Source organism: Phaethon aethereus (assembly GCF_964289735.1).
Source record: "Phaethon aethereus genome assembly, chromosome: 3".
NCBI lineage: Eukaryota > Metazoa > Chordata > Aves > Phaethontiformes > Phaethontidae > Phaethon > Phaethon aethereus.
In genome coordinates this window covers 95,540,175-95,561,313 of record NC_138576.1, presented here as the reverse complement: position 1 = coordinate 95,561,313, position 21,139 = coordinate 95,540,175, and the positions used below count along the sequence as shown (strand labels likewise).

Below are 21,139 nucleotides of genomic sequence, written 5' to 3'. Positions count from 1 at the left end.
TGCCAAGCGGTTTCCAGACGGCGTCTGGCAGGAGTAACCCAACTTTATCCAGCTTCTTGTGCCTCCTCTTCGGCTTCCTTCCAGCTGCAGCCCCCCTTACGTCTCACCGGCAGCTCCGGCAGCCGTCGAGGGGGAGCGACACGGAACTCCCCACCGCCGCAAATCGTCTGCGAGGCGGGCGGAACCGGCAAGCAGCGGAGGCGAAGCACCCGCCCCAGCCCGGAACAGCGCAACAGGGAAAGTTTTGAAGGGACAAGGACCTGGCAGGCTGGGGAGGAGGCGAGGAGAGCCGGGCTGAGCTGCAGGCGGAGCGAGGGTGCGTGGTCTGTCTGCTCCTCGTTTGCTTCTCCCGTTAGGCTGGCTGGGGCGATGCAGTGCAGCTGGGGGAGCTCTTGGGAGCCGCTTTAAAAAAAAATTTTAAAAATCCTTCCTGGATTTGATTAATTACAACAATCCCGTCCTCAGAAGATCTGGAAAAGAGAAGAGTCACCTATCCCTCCCTCCGCCTTTCAGCAGCTGGCTCCTAACCCCCACCCTCGCTGCCCCCCCTTTTTCTCCACCTCCTTCTCCTTTCCCCCCCGTTAGCTCCTGGGGCTGCGGCCAGAGCCTCGTCGGGAGGAGGGAGGGCAAGGACTCTCCCAAGTTGGCAGCACTTCGGGCAGCGCTCGGCGACTCCGGCTGGACAAAGAGAACCTCTTTCCCGCGGGGACCGGGGGGGCAGCGCTGGGCTGGCCCGGACCCTGCCCCTGCCCGGCGCCGGCCCGGTGCCCCCGGGCTGGCCTTTCCCCGTACCCCGGGCGCGGCTGCCCGCTCTCCTGGAGATCCTCGAGGAACCAGGCGAGGGGCAGCAGGCACCGGCCCTTCGCTTTCCCGCCCCCCTACCACCTCCCCTCGCCCTCTCCCTCCTTTCCCCCCCGCCTCGTCCCACCTTCTTTTTTTTTTTTTTCCTTCTTCTTCTTCTTTTTCTTTTTAAATTTTATCCCCAGGCGGCTCGGGTGTGGGGGGGGGTCCCTCCGTCCCACCCTCCGCCCGAGGGGCGCCGGTGCCCGGCGCGGAGCGGGGCGCATGGGGCGGCGTTTCGAGAGGCTTTCGGCGGCTCCCCGCTCCCCCGCCGGATGCTGCCGGGGCTGGTTTGGCTGCTGTTCTTCGCCGGCGATGAAGGCTCTGCCTTGAAGATGGAGATGATCTGTTTTTTATTCCTGTCTCTGGTGCCGGTGTACAGCAGGGGACAAGGGGTTTACGGTAAGAGACGTTATCACGGTCGCGGTTTTGGGGGAGGGCGGGGGGATCAAAGTTAAAAAGCACCTGCAGGAGAAAGTAAATGGTGCCGGCGGAGCTCGTCGCCGCCCGAGCGGAGAGATTTCCGCAGCGATGGGGCTTCCTGCGCCCGCAGCTGCTTCCTAATTCCTCGCCGTAACCCCCGGCTGCCTCCCGGTACCGAGGCCGCCGAGTGCTGGAGCCGGCAGGAGCCGGGGCTGCCGCGGGGAGCCACCCCGAGCCCCGGCCCTGCCGCCCCGCTCCCCCACCCGCCTCGCGTGGGGACGCCACGCCGGTGCCGGCGTGCGACCGCCCTGACAGCGACCTCCGGGCCGCAGTGTCTTTGGGGCAGGACGAGAACCGAGGATCCCGCTTCCCACCCGGCGGGAGCACCGGCTCGGGGAGGGCAAGAGGAGGGCGGCCGCCGACTCGTCGGGCGCGGCACCAGGGTCTCCGGCGTGCGGGGCGGTGCTCCCGGGCTCGGCGGGGCCGGCTCCCCCCGTGCAACCCACGGTGCACCCCGCCGCCCTCCCTCCCCTCCCGGGGGTGTGGGGGGGCGGGGGGTGAGCCTGCCTTTGCACCCTATTGAACTTCGCTGCCGATTTTCTTCTTACGATCGTGGGGGTGGGTGGCGGTCTGTGGCAGAGCTGATGTCGAGCTGCTTGGAGTGGGGAATATGATTTTTTTTTTTAATTTATTATTCTTGCAGTTACGGTGCTTACTTCCCCTCTTCGTCTGCAGGCAGGGCGGCAAATGGCAAGCTCAGGTGGCCCCCTGAAGGGTCTGCCTCCCGCAGCCCCTCGGCTTCCGAGGGCAGAGAGGGGGGCAGAGGCTGGGGATGGTACCCGATGCCCGCGCCGAGCACAAGCCCTGGGTTGAGAGAACAGCCGGGATTTACTTTAGCGAGACGTGCAGCCCCCCTTTCCCTCTCCCAGCCCGCTCTTAATTCTTGCTTTACCAGATCTGCATTTCCAATACACTGGGAAAAAATAAATAAAAGCAACCCACAAGACTTGCCTCTCATAACAAGCCGGCTTTATCTTGGCTTACAACTCAGTTGTGCGTTGCTGTAAAGTCCTTCTGGAAGGCATGCCTCTGCCTCTAACAAGCCAAGCTCTCTGAGCTCTGAAGAGAGACCCCAGTGAGAGAATCCAGCCCCCCCGCTCCCCCTTTTTTAACAGCACGCAGCCAGTCTCTTGTGTGAGTTCTGGCAAAGATCAGTTCAGTCTCACTGACTATGGGTAAGTCTTTGTAGGTCACTTTTTAATGATGTATTTCTTTAATGGAAACAATTCCTCCTTTCTCCTTGAGGGCTGGGATGTTAATTCGAGTTTTGATCCGTCTTGTAAAATAACCATTTTAAATAGAGAGTGTTTAGCTTCCTTCCTTTTTTCTTTCTTCCTCCCAGTATATGTGTTTTCTCCCAGTCTGCACATCCAGAAGAAAATTGTAGGACCCTCCGAAGGCTGGAAAGATGAGGAGTAGAATGAGTTTGTGGTACAGAAACCTGGGGAGGGCAGGTTATTTAATCCTTTAAAATAGGTAATCTGCTTCTAGCTGAACTTTTATTATTTTGTTTCAGTGTGCTTGCTGCTGAGTAGCTGTCACTTGCCATAGAATGGCCTCTCTGATTAGGATCGTAGTGTAGGGAGAGGGACAGGGCTTAAAACCGGTTTTGCATAAATGTGCTGTAGAAGGTTGCCTGTTGTATTTTTTCACCTACTTCAGTGAACTTGCATTTGATAGAGTTGCTGCTAAATTACATCTTCAGAATAACTTACTGATGTTTTTGTCTTTTTCTCTCAGAGAGAGATTGGAGCAGCTGTGTACAAAAGCACAGATATAGACATCACTAAGATGAAGGCATCCTTTTAAGCCAAAATGGTACACTACTTCTATCTTTTCTCTTACTTAACTACACAAAGGAGAAATACAGTTTCTTCCCTCCTCTCCCCTCCCCTCCCCTCCCTCTTCAAACTATCTGTTGAGACCATCAGGAGCCTTAATACGCAGCGCTCTGAGCACAGCCCAGAGTGGTGTATTGTGGAATCAGCACACTGCAAACTTCTACGGTGACTAATAGTTTTCATATTGTCTTTCCCAATCCTGCCTTCAGTCCGCTACCCTGTGCTGATTTTTATGCCTTGTGAAGCCAGCACTGTTTGTTTGGATGTGAAATTGTGGTTATTGATGGCTCAAGCAGAGCTGGATTGATACTGTTATATCTGCAAGGATAAATAAAGCAGGATTAAAAAGTAGTCCTACTGCCCCCCTCCACTTCAGTTTGTCCTAAATGTTAGTCTCTTGCCACAGCTTTGAGCTGCACTTGAGCATTCTGTGTTGTGAATGTCGGTCTCATGTGGCACTTAATGTAGTAATTACGGGAATGCAGGTATCATGTTTCAGATCTGCTTTTCTGCTTTTGAATATTTGTTTGTGGTGATGAAGATGGGCAGAGATATCTGTATGGATCTATAAATATATTTCACTTTAGTAAATCTGCTCAGATTAAATCAGATTAAACTAGATAAAGTATCCATGTGATGTACTCTTTAAATAATACACCCGCATGGATGTGCACAAAAGACCTCTGTCTTGGAGAGCAGAGTTGTTGGAGAGGTTTATTGAGATGAATGGTACAAATAAAACGTGTGTAAGGGGGTTTCTGGGAAAGGAGTGTTTGCAATTGAGGTACAATTTAATTAGGAGTCAAGGTGCTTTTAGCCTGCTACCTGAAGAGGCTTGTTATATAAATTGGCATTTGTTGTAATGACTGAAGTGTGTCTGAAACCCTCTTCTCACTAGCTGATCCCATCCTTTCAGCCTTGTTTGTTGCAGTAAGACAGGGATGGCCTGATACAGAAGGCAGTTCAGCAGACTACCAAGAGGCAACTTTTGTTAGCCTTTTGTGGTGCCCCATTTCCCAAACTGCATGTGCCTTTCAATCCTGGTGCGTTAATGCTGCTGGTCAAGATGAGGAGCAAGCTGTAACTGATCTCTAGGAAATGTCAGAATTTGGGGGGGAGGGAGGAAGGAGAAAGGGGACTTGCCCTTCCAGGCTTGGATTTATCAACACTGAAAAAGCTATAAATTAGGCTGATAGGGGAGAATAGGGAGAGTTTCCAAAGGGAAGAGTATGCTTCTTGCTTCCTAGTCAGCCTTGCAGACTTCAGGACTTGCGTAGCTCTCGTTCAGAGTGTGCACAGGGCTGCTGCTTTGCTTACTCCATATTCAGTACATAATTAACATTTCCAGGTTGTCTTGCAACTATCAGGGTCCAGCTGATCAGCAGCAGCCTTTCCGACTGAATAAGAGTGGGATGTTTTGTCCCCTGCCTCTCATAACTCACCTGCGGAAAAGGCATTTTGGGAATGGTCATCGCAGTGTGTGATGAGGGGCTACACCAAGGTGATGGAAAGGGAATAAAAGGAAGGTTTAGTCTGAGCAGCAGGGAACGCTGCCTGGCACTGTGATCAGAGAGGCTGGGTGGGTTGCATTACTTCAGGCACTTGAAACTGGTGGGGGTGAAGCACTTGCAATACAGAGTAGTCCTGCCCTGGCCTCTGAGGTGGGGAATAATGACCCAGCAAAGGTCTGTCTTTAAAGAGATGCCATCACACAGAATCACCCATGAGATGATGCCATCACACAGAATCACCCATGAGATGCCACTACAGGCAGACAAAAAATCTAGTGGAAGAATGTTTTCTTGAGTCTGTGATGGAGGAGCATCATGGTAGAAAAAGTCCTGGATTTAGACCATAAACATCTGCACTTTTTCATTTTGTGTATGCATGACATGGTTTGTTTCCTGCCCCTTTTACCTGTAAAGTAAAACCTCTTTTCCTAGAGTTTTCAGTGCAGGAGGCCTCACACCCTTTTTCAACCTGTGTGTGTGCCTGTCTTCTGCTGCCAGGTTCTGGGGGCACAGACACACTATGATGCTAACCTTGAGCCTGGTGACCTGGCTGTCCCCCTCCCCTGCCTCTGCCTAGAGCTGTTTCGCCAGTGGGTACAGGAGTCCAGACACGGAGCTCTTCGGCTATCTTGTTGTTATCCCAGTGCACCCTCCAACCTTGTGCCCTCAGAAATGAGCAGATAGCTGGCTAAAGTGGCGGTGGAGCTGGCTCCTGTGAGCCGCTTGGCTGATTCTGTTTGGAAAATGCGATGTATGAGCACAGTGGTCCTCCAAACTATATATATGTGTGTGTGTGTACACACATCCCTTGTGCTCAGCCATTTCTCCTTGTTGTCCAGCCCTTAAATCTGTGGTGGCTTAGGCTGTAGCCTTTTCGTTACAGGAACGAGTTTTGTAACTGGAAGGCTAGGGTCAGTCCAAGATTTGCATAGTTCTTTAGCAGCTCTTTAAGCTCAAGGCATTAAATCCATCCATCCCGGTGCTTCAGCATGCCCTGCTGTTCTCCAGCTGCAATGTGTTAGATTCACCCTCCTGTGACACTAGAGCCTCTGTTTTTAGGTCAGGTCAGTAGACTCTCACACCAGATAAGCCCTCAGTTGGCTTTAATATGCAGTACTAGAAAACTGACATTATCCTCTTGACAGGTTGTTTGCAACTTGCTGGTAGAAGTCAAAATATTTCACTATAGGTGTCATCAGAAACCACCATCCTATGCTAATTTTTGTGGGAACATGAAGACAGATGTTGAATAATTTGACATGAGCAGCATGGCTTTTAAAATTATCACCATGTCAGGTTTGCACTGGATTTTTTTGAACTATGTATATGTATTTCAGATGAGTTTGAGAGAGCGGAAGGAGGTATAGTAAGTGGTTCCTGGTAAGTAGAAGATGCAGCAGAAGTTGGCCTGGGAGGCTCAGCAGTCAGACGGCAATTCGGCAGTGGTGGTAAGGGACGCTGTGCTGCTGAGGCTACTGTCCTTATTTTTAAGTAACAAGACAAGACGACTTCCATGCTGGTAACTCAGATCTTGTGACACTTCCCATCAACCAGAAGCCCTATTGTTTCATCCATGTTTTGATTGGCATTATTGCTATTCTGCTTGCTTTAATAGTGCAGTTTCAGGCTTCCAGTCCTTCCCTTCACACATATCGTGCTCTCCTGGTTCATTAAGCATAGTCTATGGCTAAGAGTCTTGCCTGCATGGCTACGGCTTGTCATGAGGAGGGCAGAGTTGGGGGTGGGGAAAAATTGCATTCTGCCCAATGCCAGTGTGCTGGCAAACACGAGAGAGATGCATTTCTACTAGTGAAAGACTGCTTGGGCTGGAGGGTGTTTCTTACTCCGTTTGGGGAAACATCCTGAACTCTAACCTGCAAAAGGTTTCTTTAGTCAGCATAAGGTAAGTCCGCAGTCAACTTGGTTTGCCGGTGTAGCTCTGGAGAGATCATTCACTGGTGAAGTTCTCGTCAAGATAGGTGAATTGTTGATATTTTTTGGGCAGAGGGGTTGCTGTGTTGTGTCCTCTGAGGGGGCTGCATTTTGCTGTGGGGAAGATGAGTGGTCAGCTTGTGATGGGCTCCTTCCAAACAAGAGACAGTGGAAAATGCTGGTTGTTCTCAGATGCTGCAGGTACCTGCGCCCAGTAATACCATGCGGGCTTCTTTAGGCCATACCTGGTAGCCCAGGTCTTACGTAGAATGAAACTATTAAGAAAACTTTGAGACCGTTTCTGCTCTCAAGCAGTCAAGGTGAATGCATCAAGTGCCCATGTCCCAGCCACCTTTTGCTGGTCATCAGCTGCTGGTGTGGCACGGGTTTAAATTGAGAAGTGGAAAATGTGCCAGCGTCCCCCAAGCTTGTGGCAGAAGCACGAGGGATTCGGCGCTGAGACTGCACAGCAGAATGCAGATCTGGCAGGGCCTCCAGCATCCACCAGAGAGAGGGATCCGGTGGGAAGGGATGGGAGAGGAGGGCGCGCAGAGGAGTCTCTGTGCCCGTGGTGAGATCTCTGCTAGGATCTGAAGTGCTTACTTTGAAAATCAAAAAAGCTTTAATCTGCCCTTTATTTGGGGAGAGGGGTTGAAGGAACAACTGAAGCTTGTTTCTTATAGCCAGGCACTTGCTTAGTTTTTAAAAGAAGAAATCAAATGTGTGATAACCCATGGAGCCGACGATCAAAAGCGCTGCATTAAAGAGCCAGGGACTGGAGATCCCGGGCATCAGCTGATTTTGGCTCAACAAAAGTTAAGTCGGAGAGGGGCTGTTGCCAACAGGCTAGCTGGGACAGGGCCAGTTGGGAGGCAGAGAGTACTCATGCCCGGCATCGGGCGTTTCTTGGAACGGCGGCCTTGACTCCCCGCTTGCCTTCCCCAGCCCTGCCCGGGCGCAGCGCGCCGGCCGCAGGCGGCTCCGGCTTCTCCCTCCGCCCGCAGGGAAGGGGAAGGAAGCTGCCCCTGCTTCACCGGCCCGCCTGCGGGCTTCTCTCCAGCTGCGGCTGGGGAGCACATCTGGGCGGCGGGGCCGTGCCGCTCCGCCGCTGCCCGGCAGAGGGAGGCGTTGCACCGCCCCGGGGGTGGGGGGGATCCCCCGGGGGTGCGCCCCTTCCCGCGGGGGGGCAGTGGGGGGTCCCCGGGGGTGCGCCCCTTCCCGCGGGGGGGAGTGGGGGGTTCGGACTTGCTCAGGGCAAATCTCCTGGAAACTGAAACCCTGCTTTGGGAGCGCCCGTCTCCCGGCGGAACAGGGGCGCTGCACGGCCTGCCGGACACGCGTGGGGCGGGTTGGCGGCGCGTCCGCGGGGTGACGGGCTAGCTGTCCTCGAGTCGGCAGCCTCGGCTGAGCGCCAGGTAGTGCCCGGAGGCAGCTCGTCCTCTCCGTTGCCACCTTGGTGGACTTGGGGACACCCCCTCCGCCCCGCCCACGGTCCCGGCGTGTTCCCGAGGGCGGGAGCGAGGCCGAAGTTGGCGGGAGTGAAAGCCCGGGATTGAGCCGCTGCTCCCAGTTTTTTCAGTGCTGGCTGCTTGCATGCTGCTTTGCATCTCTCTCTGGTTTGTTTTAGTGTCTGAAGCGCTGTCATGTTGTACCCAAGCAGTTAATGATTTTTTTTTTTTCCTTTTCCCCCTCAGTCCTTTGTAATACTCCTGTGGAGTGCGGAAGTGCTGTTCCTCCTTCCTTGAGCATCTTGTTGTCTGTTTCCCACAAAAGATAATATAATGAAGTGAGTGCAGGCCTCTTAAATCCCAAGTTAGCTTTTCAACCATAGCCTCAATTTCTGTTTTTTATTCACATATCTGTGTGATTGTGTTTAGGGTGGGTTGGTGGTTTTTTTGTTTTGTGGGGGTTTTTTTTGTGTGTTTTTTTGTTTTGTTTTGTTTTTTTAAGGAAGGTAGGGTTAAAGGAATCTGAAGAGATACAAGGGAAGAGGGATCCTCGTGCATGGCCTTGCTCTGGCAGGAGGAGAAAAGGTGACAGGAAGGTGGTGGCTGGCTGTCAGGACCTCTAAGGTATTCAGGTGAGGGTATTAGTGCTGCGATGTATCTCCCTGGCTCAGTGAGGCAGCAGAGCTGAGGGTGCTGCAGCAGAGGCATTTGACTGAAGCTGGTGCTTTGGCTCTTGGGAAAACATGACTTAGGGGCCCTAGCTGAGTGCAACATTGTCTTCTGAGCATCGTGGCTGCCTACAGGCAGCTCTTTGCACCAGTGCATTGGCCGTGCTGTATCCTGGGTCAGCTTCTGACTACTAATACCTTAAGTTTTAATGCCCAAATATTCTGGTCCATGGCTGGCGAAGGGAGATGCCTAAAATTAACCAGAGAACTAGAGAGAAAGAGAGCAAGCTGAATAGAAATGGTTAGTTCTTTAAATTTTCTACTTGTTCTTCCAGACTAGGCAATGTGGTAACCCCACCGTATCCTTGTAAGACTGTATTCCCAAAAATCTACGGAGAGCTTTATGGTTAAACTCCTCTGAGAAGGACGTTCCCTTTGTATGCTTCTGCAAAGCACCCTGCGTTCTTAATATCATGCTGGTAACGAACAGCAGCGTAGGTGCAGTTACATATTTCAGTGGTTGCGAATAAGGCAGGACAGCCTGTTGGGGGCAGCCATGGTGCTGGAGTGGCCTGGTGATTCGGAGTCACCAGCACCGCTCTGTGAGCGGGTCACGGCTCGGTGCTGGGCTGCAGACCTCCAGGGAAGGGGTGCAGCGAGGCAGTGAGCAAGGACTTCGAGCAGCTTTTATCGATCTGGCCAGCCTCTTGCTTTTCCTGTTGCTCCTTTCACTCGTGCTGCCAGTCGCTCGTGGACGTGGTGTTGGCTGCTATCCCTTTGTTTTAGCTTTCGCAAGGGAGATGTCACTGATGTAACTAAAAATCCATCTGGCTGTGATGTGCTGGTTTGTGGTTTCTCTCCGCTTTGAACTGTAGTGTAGGACAAATGGTGTGCAGATACTTTTGCTGGGTTTGTGTAAATGGAAATGATGGCAGGGTGAGGATAGCAATTGACAAAAGTGCAGTAAGAACGGCAGTTTCTGAAGAAAAATTAACAAATGTCACCTAAAGAAGAACTGACATAACATGGAAAGCTAAAATCAAGCTGTAAGAAAGGCTTTAGGATATCTGCAGGTGGACATTTAATACAAGAACTGCTGCTTGCTGTTGCTGCTCCTGTTTCAGAAGGAAATGGTCCTTCACTAATTGGCATAAATTGTTAAGATAAATGTGGATGGGAATCTCCTGCATCTCTTGTGTGCCTTTGTGATGAAATAAAAAGGAAAAACAAAGATGTGGTTCAGACAGACGTTAGAGAAACGTGGCAAAATGGTTTTTGCTTACAAATGCCGTTTCACCTTCTGGTGCTTGTTCCGTGCCTTGCACAGTGGAAAAAGGCATTTGTAGAATTAGAGTGAGGAATGCATTTGTAGAATTAGAGTGAGGAATGACTGTCTCTCGCTAAGTTTAATAAACAGATTATTCTGACTCAGAGCATCCCTTGAAATAGCAGAAATGTGAGAAATTGAGGCTCATAAAAGTAACCTGAGCAGCAAGAGCCCGCTGGGGATGGAAGACTGAACTCCCCTGCCAGTCAAGTGAACCTAGGTAGGGTGTTAAGAAAACTTAACTGGTCTGGGGCATTTCCACTGCAGTTGTTAGAGCCTGAAAATCCCTCTCAGAGTGCACAAGTAGGATTTCTTGTGGGTTTATGTGTTTCCCATCACTGTAATTTCTATGAACTTCCACCTTTACAATGCCTCTGTTGCCTACAGAAACACTTCTTCCTACATGTGGGGAAATGAGATGGAGATTAAGTGATTTGCCCATGGCAGAATGGAGAATCGAACATCAACAAGGTTTTAACCACCCTTTTCTCTCTGGTAAAGTGTAGCTGGTATGAAGTGCAATCCCTGTGGCTGATAGATCCAAGGTAAACACATCCTCGATAAGAAGGAATAAACTATTGAAAACAGGCTCTGATCCAGTTATCTCCATATCAAGCTTTTTTAAATAAGAAAACACAAACATGTTTGTCTTTCACTACTAAGTTAGCTCATCTTTGCTCACAGGTTAGGGTTTATTTTAGGACACCTTTTGGAGGTCTTCCAGAAGTTGAGCCTTAGTGTACAACACTGGGAGAGAAAGAGAAATCTTTCAATCGTGGGTACATACATGGCTTTTCTGAGTGAATATGCAGGTGGCTTGAAAAATTGCTCTGAGGGAGGTTGCAGGACTGGATTAGTTCTGGAATATGTTGACTCATTCTGCAACAATTTAAATTATTTTGCACTTAATCAAAGAAGCAATATTTCTTACTATGAAAAAATGTTATCATAAATGGAGGAGATTAAATGACTATTGCTAGTACCTGAGGGAAGGACAAAAAGTCTGAGTTTACCATGAAGGAGCAGAGATTTGGGATGGGGGGAAAAAAGCAGGGGACCATATCATAGGTACATGGTGAGGGACAGTGTCTGGGACAGAGGAGAAATTATGATAATGAGGATGGAGCTATGGCTCTAAAATAAGGCTGAATGCCAGAGCAGAACACAGCTTTTGAAGAAGCAAAAGGAAAGTCTGAATATTCCAACACGTTTTGTTAAGTATGTGCTAATCCGTATTCCTATTTTTCTTACAAGTATGAAGATAGGAAGAAGAAATCTCTAGTGTTTGTTTCCCAAATGCTAACAAAGGCCAAAAGTAATTAATGTCAGTGCTGTTTTGGTTTTTCTTTGAGAGAGAGATTTTTCTTTTATATTTGGAGCAATTAAAATTCACAAGTATGTGTTTGAGAAGGGGATTGTCTTGATCAGTCATCAAATAATTGCTGAATAAGAAGACCTTCTTATCTCTGGAAAATGGGACTCAGAAGTGGGCAGTGGTGTTAGCTGCAGGTTGGGAAGATCCCCGTTTTAAGGCGTAGTGGAAGACGGTGCCTTGCTCTTCCCCGTGCCCTTACAAACGAGCAATACCTGGAAACTGGATAAGAATACAGGAGCTTTCCAATGCTGTGAGACAGTGGGATTAGGGGAATGTTTTCTGCAAACAAAGCGACTTAAAAAAGTAGGACTGTAACTTGTGGGTGCACTCTTGAGCCAGCTTTAAATGAGCTGTTTCGGTTCCAGCTGCTGATGCAGCACCCTGGGTGGGCTCCGCGGCGCGCGCTGAGCCCCCCCGCACCTGGGGCCAGTCGGCAGCGACGTACTGCGCTCGACCCCCTGAGAAGCAAGTCGTGGGGCACCTGCACCGGGTTCACCCTTGCTTTTGGATCGCACACAAATCGTCCCAGCCAAATACACTCAACCCCCGGCTGTGCAGCTGGGCAGTGATCCTATAAAGCCAACTAGCTGGCTGATTGTGGGGTGCAGTTCGGGGCTCGAGGGCTGCAGCAGCTTAGCTACCGCAATCCAGTAGCTGCTCGTTCTAGCAAGACAAATGCCAGGGTGGTTCTTGCTCTGTGGTATCTTCCAAGCAAGCATGGCCTGCAGTGCGGGAATGCAAGCCAGCTCAATGCAGCTTGCTGTCGTGAAAGAGAGCCTCCAGACAGCAGGTCTAAAATTAATCTTTAATTTTGAATTTTGAAAAGCTATTCCTGAATAACTCCTTGTGTAGACAAGCCCTGCATACAGCTGTGATTTAAGTTTCTAAATTGTTTTTCAAAATGGAGTAGTCAAGCTCCTGAACCATGTAGCTGCATCTGAAGACGTTACCCATAGAAACTAAGCTCCAGCTTTGGTTAAAATAGCACAATAGTTTGTTTTCTGGCTGGTCAAACGATAAGCAGCTCAGGACTTTCATCCTTATTCTAGCAGAAAAATGCAATCGACAGTGCAGAATGACTGTTTACTATGATGTGCATGATTAATACCATAAATCTTTCATGTTGGGATGTTGGGTGAAAGGCATGAATATCACCACAACAAATTGAAAGGAGTGGTTTGTTACATGTTCGTGGCTGGTAATCAGGCTTGAAACTCTCTGTAAAAGGAGAAATTAGCCAAAGTGAATGGTAGTTGTCAAAACTAGAAACCACTCCGGCATTTGCGAAGCCTTGGCAAAGATGCCATGCTGATTTTTGCAGATCACAATAGGCATATGTACCTACTTGTGGCTGATGGTTGTTCCAAGTGGCCAGCAGTAGTGTGTGTGCTATTTGACAAACAGTTCTGCTTCTCAGATTATTATGGAGACATTTCAAAGTATGTTTGCAGCATATGGCTTGCTTAAGGAGATCGGTTTAGATAAGAGACATTTGGCAAAACACAGGAGATCAGCTGCTTATCACTCAGCTTCAGATGGGTCAGCAGGGCGTTTTGTACAGACACTTAAAAGAGCAGCAAAGAAAAATGAGGAGCAAACCCTGCGTCGCGACATCACAGACTTTCTTCCCTTGCGTCGGCCAGCATGCTGGAAAGCTCCGGCAGAGCTAATTCTTAATAAAGAGCTTTTAATTTAAGAATTTGATTGTCTCAAAACAAGTCTCGAGGAAGTAGTAAGTGAGGATGGTGGGGGAAGGAAACCACCGTATGAGCTTTTTGCTTGTTAGGCCTAAATAGAAGCTTTGCAGAAGGAGGAAGCAGGGGAAGGTGCTAAAAAGTACTAGGATCTGTGATATGCTTGGTGAGGTAGACAGGGAAATGGGAAAGAAATGTGTCTAGCTATTGCTAGATTAAAAAAAAAAAAAAGAGAGAGAAAAAAAAGAAATGGATGCTGTTGATGGTGTGTAAATTCTAGGAGTGAGAATATTTCTCTCTTTCATTGGCCTCATGATAATACCCGTGACATTGTTGCTGTTGAAAATGAGGGATTGGAAGAGTGAGCGAGAACCGCCGTCCCTGCCAGGCGGAAGCCTTGCCTGAACAGGGTTGCACGTCTCCCACGGCACCAGAGCTGTGATTCCAGGGTCACGTAAAAGGGGGCCAGTCTTAGCATCCCCACTGCAAGAAACAGGAGAATTTAATGTAGCTTTTGCATATGTGCTCCTATGCACTTTTTTTTTTAAGGCCCTGGATGCTCTGTGAGGGAGCATTGCTGTTGCCTGCAGGGAAACAGCCGTGGGTAATACCGAGGCTGCAGCCCAAAGCCCCGGGTGGTGTAGAGTGGCTGATAGCTTGTAATTAAGGGGTTCATTATCTGAACTACCTCTTCTGATTTTTTTTTTCCTGTTTTTTATTTCTCCCTTTTAGTCGTATCCAGTTAAAGCCATTGCAACTAGTTTTCGAGGCACATTTGACTGATTGGATTTTTGTTGATGTAAGGTCTTATTTCTCGCATGTGCTGTGTCACACCTGCTGGCCATGCCGACACAGGCGACTTTTTACTCGCTCGCCCCGAACGGAGCGATACAGCTATGGGGCCGTGGGCAGGCAGCCGCGGTGCCGGAGATCCACCAGCAGAAGCTGCTGGCCAGGATCCGAATCCAGCCTCAGCTACTGGCCAGCCGGCCGCGAGCGACGGTTGTGTTTCTTCAGGTCCTCTGTGAAAACAGGAGTTAGAAGCAGAGTAGGGGGAAATGTTAGAGGATTCGCTTTCCTGGCTACAATTTTTGACTCTGCGGTGCTACTCAGGTAGATAGCATTTTAATTCTAAGGCAAGGGAGTTAAACCCTTATGCGCTGTCGCTCTGGTAAAAATGCTGGTCTGAAATGCTGCACGTAGTGGCTTGGATCCTGTCGCTGTCAGTCTTCCTTTATGACTTTTTTTTAAGACTTCAGTGTAAGCCAGGTATGTTTAAATGGGGGGGGGGGAAGTTGCCTTAAAGCAAACCACAAAAAGGGCCAGGTCTGTTAGTTTCTCCCAGCCTTCTGCTTGTGTGAATGGAAGGTGGTACCACTTGTCTGCCAAAGCACAGGCGCTTTGAAGATGAAGCTGGTGATGTCAGGGTGGTGTTTCCATCTGGTTGTGAAGGGAGGGCATAGGCAGGCAACCTCCGTTTCTGTGTGGTGTCCTGTCTTTAGTAGGTTACAGGTTTCCATGGACATCCGTTGTTTGGTTGTGTTTTTTTTTTTTTTTCCCCCCATCACCATTAAATTTTGACTCGAGACGTTTTTAGTTTTGTGGCAGTTTCCGCTTCGATGCGTTGGTGAGCAGCTTCTCACCGAGGGCTGGTTGCTGTGGCCGCTGAGCTACTGCCGCTCTCTCAGGCAGCCCCTGCGCTGCCTTCGGCGAGCTGCTGCCGGAGAACCCGACAGCAGATCTGTCACCAGAGCACAGAGAATCTTTGAGCGTGAACCTTGTTCATAAAGCAATAGGATGCTTGGTTTGTACAACCAGCGTGCAGTGCCTCGGGACTCGGGCTAGCTAGGTAATGTGCTGCCAGCAGGATCAAGCTCTGCAGTCAGGGTTTTCTGGATCTAATCTCCGAGATGGTGGTTTCTGTGGGGGGATTCCTCATTTCTCTGTGCTTGAAAAGTGTCTGGGCACTTTGGTTTCAAACCCTACTACTCTGGAGGACTTGGATTATGCTTGTGATTATTCCAGAATGGGATAATTCTTATTATACTCGAACTAGAGCTCAATTCTCAGCAAGTCATGCTTCTGCTTTTGTTGGTCAGTCTGGAATAATGGGGGAAAAAAAAAATTCCTACCTTGAAATTTTTTCATTGTTTTCTCTGGTATGTGATATTATTTGAGTATCCTTTCCTAGAGACTGCAAGCCTGTCACTCTTGTGCCTTGCTGTCTTGAAGTGGATTGGAGGTAGCTGGCAAGAGTTGTTTGGGTTTGTTTCATTTGGTTTTTTTTTTTCTCCTCCATCCTTTGGTTTCCTGTAGGATCGTTGTGTTGGGATAAGAGGAACTTTTCCTTTCCATTGCTTAATTGCATTACACTGGTTGAAATCTTTTGTCCTTCCCTTTGTCACCTGCATTTGTTCCCTAACTTTTCAGGTGGCCTTAGAAAGTACAGCTAGAAGGAAGGGACATAAATAGAGCTAGTGTTCAGGATCTCACTTGGCTTTGGAGATAAGGGCCTGGTGGTGGGGAGTCTTTGTTCCATTGTCCCCACTGTTTTCCCCTCTGCCTTCTCTCTTCCCCTGGTTCCTGTTGTTTCACCTTCAGAATCCTCGCTGAATTCACTTTGCTTAAAATAGTATTTGTTTGAACAATAAAAGCGTTACTAAAGGGATACATTATCACTTAGTTTAAATACACATATTGGCTCTGTGAGAGAGGGCTTTGCAAAGAAAGTCTTAACTGTATGCTTTTGCACATAAAATGAGTATGCAAACAAAATCCTGCAAGAGGTCTGCAACTGAAGAAAGCCCTTTTCCCCTGCTTCCCCACATGCAAACATCCAAATACAACAGCAGTTCCTACCGCTGAAGCAGCGTCGAGGGAAAACCAAGTGGCATTGAAATGCTGCCAGCGATACCTTTACAGTGAGTTACAGCACCGAAGGCAAACAGCAGCTGGAAGCTTGGTTTTCTCTTCTTGTATGAATAAGATTAAGTAGCAGACACAGTGCTGGTGAGGGGTATTTTCCTGACCCTCTTCCACAAAGGTTTTGAACGCTTCTGGAGAAGCGCAGTGCTTCTTCAGCACCTGCTGAAGGAACGGTGACCAGAGAGCTGGGCACAGCTGAGTGCTTTATGGGTCTCCCTCTCCCTTACCGGGGCATCGGTCTGCCTCATGGTGTTTGCGTGCAGGTTGACCAGCTGTGCTTGTAACTGGTCTCTATGTGGGAGGGTTGATGTTTGCAACTCGACTGTCCTGATTTTAATCTGAATGGTTGACTTTTAATGAGTTATATACAGACTGGTGGCACGTGGCAGTTGAGTCAGGGGAGGGGACCTGCCCTTGCAACCAAGGGATTCTCTCAGGTACCGCCTTGTGTGGCAGCTCTGTCCTCCACCTCTTGGGATTATGGCTAGCTTGCGGTGGCTCACACGCTCCGGGGCTGGCTCTCTGTATGGGAGGGTAAGGGCCCAAGCAGTGCTATAGGTTCTCGCCCTGCCTCTGCTGCTTTGTTTTTCCTGTCAAGTAGCTTTTCAGGTTCTCAGTGCTCCCTCAGTCTGCTTGCATTCCTGGAGAGATCTTGCCAGCCTCACGTTCTTCTTTAGCCAACTAAGTGTGTTTACGCACATGAATTCAGTCCGTGATATTCCTAGCACAAGCATTACTGCTGTCTTTGCCTCTATTTTTTTATTTATTGCCTCTTTCTTAGGCAGGTACGTTCCCCGATTACTTGTCCATCTTCACATCACCCTCCAGGAAGAAGTGCAGGCTCTAGGTCTGTTAGTGCTTGAGAGCTTCTGGAGTTGGTGTGTCTCCTGGAGCACTGCCCTTTCTGGTGGGCATCAGTGGGTCCAGGCTGTCTGTCAGCCCACTGCTGACATTGAAATGAAGCCAAAACTCAACTTCTCCATGTTCCAGGACAGAACAACCTCTGGACACTAAACTGCCCAGGATAGAGAGAGGAAGTCATCTCCTCGTGATACTCATGTGCCTATGATGTGCATTGCTGCTGGGTCAGTGTTTTGTTGTTTCTCTGGTAACTCATGAGTAATAAATCTAAAACTGCAGTACTTTTGAAGCATCTGGGGATGGTTAGGTTGAATAGAGGTAAGTGCAGGCCTTTTTAGTGGAGTAAAGAATTGCATGAAGCCTTCATCTACTTAAATTGCAGAGTGACCTTTCTTTCTTTCCTTCCAGTCTCCCAGGAGTGTGACTCTTGCCCTTTTGTAACTAACTGGTCTATTCATCCTCTCCAGTACTTGGTGGCTCTGCCCCAGGAGCCTGCATGCCCACAGACGGCAGCAGTGAGGTGCCTTAGGTGAGCAGTACGGCTGTAGGCGTTGCAGCAAAGGCATCACTCATCCCTTTGGGGAAAACTGCTTTTGTCTGCCTGATAATCCACTAGATTCCCCTGGAACCCCCGTCTGGGGAAAGCTGTGACGTTCTGCATTGTTTTCAGAGCTCTCTGGCCACCTTCCCAGAAGCTCTCTCTGAGTTTTATGGCCCTCAAGGAGGGGAAACAGTACAGTAACTTCCTAACGGTGAAAATCAACACTGCATACAGAGGGGAGAGGGAAATCCATGTCTGTTTTTAAAGCAAAAAAGAAGCCCTACAGTTCTGTTTCCTTGGGACTGAGCTTGCATCTAATCTGTGGCATCTTTCCATTCCTCTTACCTTTTCCTGGGAGACAGAAAAGCCCAGAGATTTAAACCTGCACCGAAGTAATTGTAACTGAAGATTCAGTCTGAATCTCAGGGAAAGGACTGACAGAAATTCCTGCTGTCTGGACTGCAACCTGGTATAGAGGCCCTAAACCATAAAACTCCTTGTTCATCTCTGCCAACATATGCAATAATGGAACAAATCTTAAAAAAAAACCCCAAGCAAACTAAAAACCAAAAGCAAAACCAAAAAAAGCTCTGAAATAAGAAAAAGAAAAATACGTTATTGGTAAGTCTGATGTCTTATGACAGTCCTCCTCGGTGGTTTTGGTATTTTACCTTGCTTCTACACCTCCAGGTTGAAATCTGTTAGCTCAAGTCTGGGGAGGAGTGTGTATTTTTAAGGTGGTATGGCCTCTCTTGCCCACTGGAGGGGGCAAGGGCACAGAGCAAACCCTCTGGTCTGGTGCCAATCCAGCACTTTCTCACCTTGGATACTTCATGGAATAATTGAGGCTGGAAGGGGCCTCTGGAAGTCACCTGGTCCAGCCCTCTGCTCAAAGCAGGGCTAGGTTGACGTTAGAGCCAGCTTTAAAGTTGAGGTAGGGCGTTAAGGACCTCATCCAGTTTAATTTTGAGCATCTCCAAAGATGGCCCTTTGGGCCCCTCTACCAGTGTTTGACCACCTTCAAGGTCAAATGTTTTTTGTCTTTATGGCCCATGGGAATTTCCTGTGTTGCATCTGGTGGCTTTTGCCCCTTTTCCTTTCACCACACACCTCTGAAGAAAGGCTGAGTCTGTTCATCTTTGCCCCCTCCACCCCATCCCAATTAAGTAATAGCAGTAAGATCTCCCTTGTCTTTTTTTTTTTTAAAGCTTGGGCAAAACAAAGAAACAAACAAAACCAATATACAAACAAAGAAACTCACCCAACATCTTCTCAGCTCTTCTCCATGCACCATATGCTCCACCTGCCTGACCATTTTGGTGGTCCCTCACTGGACTTGATCCAGTATGTAAGTGCTGCTTTCTAAAGAAAATGTCTTTCCTGGGTTCTTCTGATGAGATGGTCCTTGCTACATGATGTTTAGGGAAAGGATTTCTTTATGGCCTATCCTCCTCTTTGAAGTTCTCTGATTAACACTGCTGTAATGAGCACACTCCTGGTGTAGCCTGCCACAGACCAGCAGAGAAACTGAAGATGCACTGGTAGTAAAAAAACATTTGTACGTTTTCCATTATGTGCAGCATAATCTCTGGTAATAGTTATACTTCTTCTGTGAGCGTAATGTAAAGATTAAACTAACATGGGGACAGAGATGGTGGAGAAGGGTAATAAACCCATTGACCACACAGCACAGGGAGTAAAATCGGTGTGTGAGATCCGTATATACATATATGTACGCACATGTGTACACATATATATGTGTATTGCATGCATACAAATGCTTTTTCCAGGATTTCTTTTGGGATACCCAGTCAGTTTGCTTGGTTAAAAAGCAGGGAGTGTGCGGCAGATGCCCTGTGCTGCGCACCACGTCAAGAGACAAGGGTCCTGTCCCCACTGTGTAGCAGTAAATGACGGGGTAGGAAGAAAGATGTGCAGATTCTCAGGGAAGCTTTGTAAAGGGGATGTCAGGTCCTGCTCAGCCTGTTTAGTTTGAAGCTTCTTGCGGTGTGCTAATGTGACGGGGGGACCTCATCTCACGTTGAATGCTCTGGGGTTTCTTTACACTTTGAGCTCTCCATAGGTGCCCAGCTGGTGGCTTTGCTTCACACAGCGTGACGTGCTGGAGCAGGAACCTGAAGATTGAGTCTTGCTTTCTCTCTTCATTTGACACAATTGTAGGTGGCATGGAGAGTGGGATGCTGGGGTAGGAAGTAGAAGGAATTACTTTACTCCCACTGAATTTTATCTGGGCAATGTGCCCTATCTGAACAGTTGGTTTGGTAGCATTTTTTTTTTTTTCCCCCCCAATGTACTTAGGATCTGTGTTCTTCTTCTCTGTCTCTCCCCTTCTTCTAGGGCCATTTCCAGAATAAAATGAAACAGGGTCTAAACTAGCCAGAAGGGATTGTGAAGTTGGTAAGGTCCCTGTGTTCAGCTGCCAGAAACATAGCACTGAATTGCTGTGAAAGGCATCAACTTTGCTTCTTCCCTTGCTGGTGAAGCCTTTCAAAGAACAGGGATGACTTCTGGTTTCTGTCTCGCCCTCTGTGCATCTGAAATCTGGCCCAGGTGTAGTTACACATCTCCATTGCTACCAATATTGAATGAAAGGACTGAGCTGCTATTATTATTATTTATTATTTAAATTCCCAGTGTGGAAGCCTCACTGCTGACCTCGAGTTTTCTGAGAGGGAGAGTACAGCCAGTCCCCACTCCTGCTTTGTAGATCTTTGGTATTGTTTGCATGTAGCTTGTTTTGCAGCGGGGTGGGGGGGGTGTATGTGAAAATCTCGTTGTTGCTCTCGAGCTGTCTCCTCTGAGGGAGTGGCAGTGCTGCAGTTTCACTAGGAAATATTAATGCATGTAAACATTTTTCAAAAGGCATTACATCTTCCTGCACGTACTTCATTATATTCCCACCAATCTGACTAGATTTGATAGATGGGTAACCAGGGAGCAAGGACGGGGGAAGTGTGGTAGAGAGGGAAGGAGGGAAAAGGGAGCGAAATAAACACAAACCTGCTGTAACTCAAAACAAGGCAAAATCAGATTGTGTGCTTTGGCTAATTTTCTTATTCGGGTATTGATCCAATGGCTGCTCCAGAGTCTATTAGCAGTCAGCCAGTGAAAATATTTCCCATCGGGGGCTCTGACCTGAGACGGGGGTGAATCTATAGCAATTTGTTCAAACAGAGGAAAGCTTTTTCCTCTGATTTGTATTCCAATTTGCACAGTGTACAGAGGGGGGCCCCCATCGTGGGGGTTTGCAGGGTGGGAATCGAGCTTGAGCCAGGTAACTGGCTGAAAAAAATGCCTGATGGAACTCCGAGCTGGGCATCCTCCATCTGTCTCGAGCACTGCAGCAGGCTCGCCCGCCCGCCCAGGGGAGCGGGGCAGCCCTTTGCATCCCCTTGGCAGGGGGGACGCACAGACCTGGCACGCCAAAGCTGCCCCAGGGAGGAGAAGGCTGCCCTCCCTGCAGCCTTTTAAAGAGGCGGGGAGAGAGGGCAAAAGTGGTCTCTGGCTCCTGCCTACACCTTCCCGCCGCGTGCTGCCAGTACTGGCTGAGGAACAGGCTGCCTTCGAGGACGACTGGCTGGCTGGCTCTCTCCACTGGTGGGTTTCAGCCTGGTCCAGCTGGGCTCACGACTGGTTTGACCTCAATTTGCTCCTGCTGGAGAGGGCCCGTGT

The 21,139-nt window shown here is 49.0% G+C and overlaps 1 protein-coding gene across 1 annotated transcript in view; it reads left to right on the top strand.

Annotated features, from left to right (window-relative positions):
- Positions 1 to 273: 273 nt before the first annotated feature.
- Positions 274 to 21,139, top strand: part of MDGA1 (MAM domain containing glycosylphosphatidylinositol anchor 1) — a gene marked incomplete at its 3' end in the record, with an annotated part of 148,439 nt that continues 127,573 nt past the window's right edge. Inside the window, exon 1 of the mRNA XM_081997850.1 lies at positions 274 to 1,242. Within this exon, the coding sequence (XP_081853976.1) occupies positions 1,116 to 1,242 (127 nt within the window). The 5' untranslated portion in view covers positions 274 to 1,115. The remainder of the gene's footprint in view (positions 1,243 to 21,139) is intronic.